This window comes from Camelina sativa, chromosome 5 (assembly GCF_030686135.1).
Source record: "Camelina sativa cultivar CO46 ecotype springtype chromosome 5, ASM3068613v1".
NCBI classification, from domain to species: Eukaryota; Viridiplantae; Streptophyta; class Magnoliopsida; order Brassicales; family Brassicaceae; genus Camelina; species Camelina sativa.
In genome coordinates, this window is record NC_141884.1 from 34,089,015 (window position 1) to 34,091,854 (window position 2,840).

At 36.3% G+C, this 2,840-nt stretch overlaps 1 protein-coding gene across 1 annotated transcript; it reads left to right on the top strand.

The window, feature by feature from the left end:
- The first annotated feature begins 586 nt into the window (after positions 1–586).
- LOC147944719 (uncharacterized) lies at positions 587–1,465 on the top strand. Its single transcript, XM_087512697.1, has one exon. It carries the CDS (start codon positions 587–589, stop codon positions 1,463–1,465), a length of 879 nt encoding a protein of 292 aa, XP_087368823.1.
- The last annotated feature ends 1,375 nt before the right edge of the window (positions 1,466–2,840 follow it).

A 2,840-nucleotide genomic window follows, 5' to 3' on the forward strand; every position in this document is an offset into this window, starting at 1 on the left:
ATAAGTGTTTTGTAGTCATAGTTCACAACACTTCTCTTCTACTACTCTTTGTTTTTTTTGTCTCATACAATATTATATAGTGGTTTCTCAACACGTTATCAGCACGAACGACTCTCGATCCGTTACAAGTTTGAGCATAAGAGATTTGTGATACATCATCAATTTGAGGCTCTGCCTCCTTGATCATTTAGATCTACATTCTTGATCATTATGGTAGGCTCTGCCTCCTTGATCATATGTTCAGATCTATATATTTGAATTATATGGAAGGCTATGCCTCCTAAATTGATTGTTTCAATTTATAAATATATTATATAGCTTATAATTTTGTTGTATAGTCTATATTTATTGCTAAAATCAAGATTTTACAAAACTGTTTCATAAAATTTTATATTTAACAAATTGTCTTATTATTTATATAGTAATCATGTCAAACTTGGCAAAGCTCGAATTCGCCGCCCTTGATGTCTCTGGGAAAAATTATATGACATGGGCACTAGATGTAAAATTCTATCTGAAAGAGAATGGGCTTCTCAAAACTTTTGATCCGTCATAAACGGGGTTAGAAGAGGAAAAAGCAAGAACCATGCTGTTCTTGCGTCACCATCTCCACGACGGTTTAAAAAATGAATACATCACGAGAGAAAATCCTGCAGATCTTTGGATCGCGCTCAAGGATAGGTTTGATCACCAAAAGTATGTGATCTTACCAAAAGCCAAACATGAATGGCTAAACCTGAGGTTTCAGGATTACAAAAGTGTAAGTGAGTACAATTCCGCTTTGTTCGGAATCACTTCAAGGATGGCTCTCTGCGGAGAAGAAGTTTCCGATTATGATATGATCGAGAAACCATTCCAAACTTTCCATCCTTCAAATGTACTCCTACAGCAACAATATCGAGAAAGAGGGTATACTCGATATTCTGAATTAAGGCAAATTTTGCATGTTGTTGAACAAAATAATGAGCTCGGGATGATAAACCATCAAACCCGTCCAACTGGATCAGCTCCACTTTCAGAAGTGAATGTTGCTACATCCAGCTATAATAATTCGCAAGGACGAGGACGTGGACGCGGACGCAGTCAAGGCCGTGGTCATGGTCGTGGAGGAGGTCGTGGAGAAGGTCGTGGACAAGAAAGAGGAAGAGGTTTCTCTCCTAATGACTTCAACGCAAGAAAAACCAACAAGCATCTTCAAATCAATAATGTTGGTCGCGTTATAAAGAAACAAGATGAAAGTACTTGTTACAGATGTGGCATGAAAGGACATTGGTATCATACCTGTCGTATTCCAAAACATTTGGCCGAACTTTATCAAGCATCTCAACAGGCAAAAGAAAGGAATGTTGAGACCAACCTCATCTCTGATGAAGCTGGACCTTCTTACCATGGCCTAAACGATGAATCCCATCTTGATATAGCAGATTTTCTCGTTGATAATGAAAACGGAAAATCATGCGAATAAGGCCTATATGCCATGATATGCTTTGTCATAGTTTTATATGTACTTTATGTTTATAAAATGTCTTTTTGGATAATAGTTTTATTGTAATATATGATAAGCTTTTTTGTAAGATTTTATGTTATTTTATTAATGTTTATTTTATAAATATTTTATCTCAGAAAATGTCAAATTTTGAGATTGAGGATGGAGATATGTGTCTAGCAGACAGTGCTACAACGCACTCAATACTTAAAGAGAAAAAATATTTCTCCTCTCTCAAAATAAAAGACTCCGCTAGAAGTGTGAGCACTATATGTGGTAATGCAAAGATTATTATAGGCTCTGGAAAAGCCAGTTTTTCAATGCCAAGGGGAACAAAATTTGAAATTGATGCATTATATTGCCCCAAGTCTCATAGAAACTTGATTAGTTTCAGAGATATCCGAAGAAATGGATATCATATAGAGACTCTGAATAAGAATGGCATTGAATATCTTTGCATAACATCTGAGGAGAAACATATATTGGAAGAATTACCAATGTTATCTTCTGGATTGTATTGCACAAAAATAAATAATTTTGCATCTTATGTTACAGTAAACTCTAAGTTTACTAGTACATTTAAGATATGGCATGAAAGACTTGGACATCTTGGTTCAATCATGATGCGAAAAATTGTGCAAAATTCCAATGGTCATCCATTGAAGAACGAAAAGATTTTTAGATCTGATGAGTTTTCATGTGATGCATGTTCTCAAGGAAAACTCATAATTCGGCCATCGCCAGCCAAAATTGGGAATGAATCACCATTATTTCTTAGAGAGAATACATGGTGATATATGTGGACCTATTCACCCTTCATGCGGACCGTTTCATTATTTTATGGTAATGATTGACGCATCTAGTAGATGGTCAAATGTGTGTCTATTGACAACAAGAAACACGGCCTTCGCAAAATTCATTGCCCAAATAATCAGGTTGAAAGTTCAATTCCCTTATTATGCCATAAAGAAAGTCATGCTTGATAACGCCGGTGAATTCACTTCACAAGCTTTCAATGACTATTGTATGTCAATAGGAATCGATGTGGAGCATCCGGTTCCTCATGTTCATACACAAAATGGCATGGCTGAATCTTTGATTAAACGGCTACAACTCATTGCTAGACCGTTAATATTGAGAACAAAAATCCCAATTTCTATATGGGGTCATGCTATATTGCATGTTGCGGCATTGGTCCAAATACGACCAAGCGCATACAATAAATATTCTCCTTTACAATTAGCATATGGCCAAGAGCCAAACATATCCTATCTCCGTATTTTTGGATGTGCGGTTTATGTTCCTATAGCCCCACCGCAAAGAACAAAAATGGGACCACAAAGGAGATTGGGCA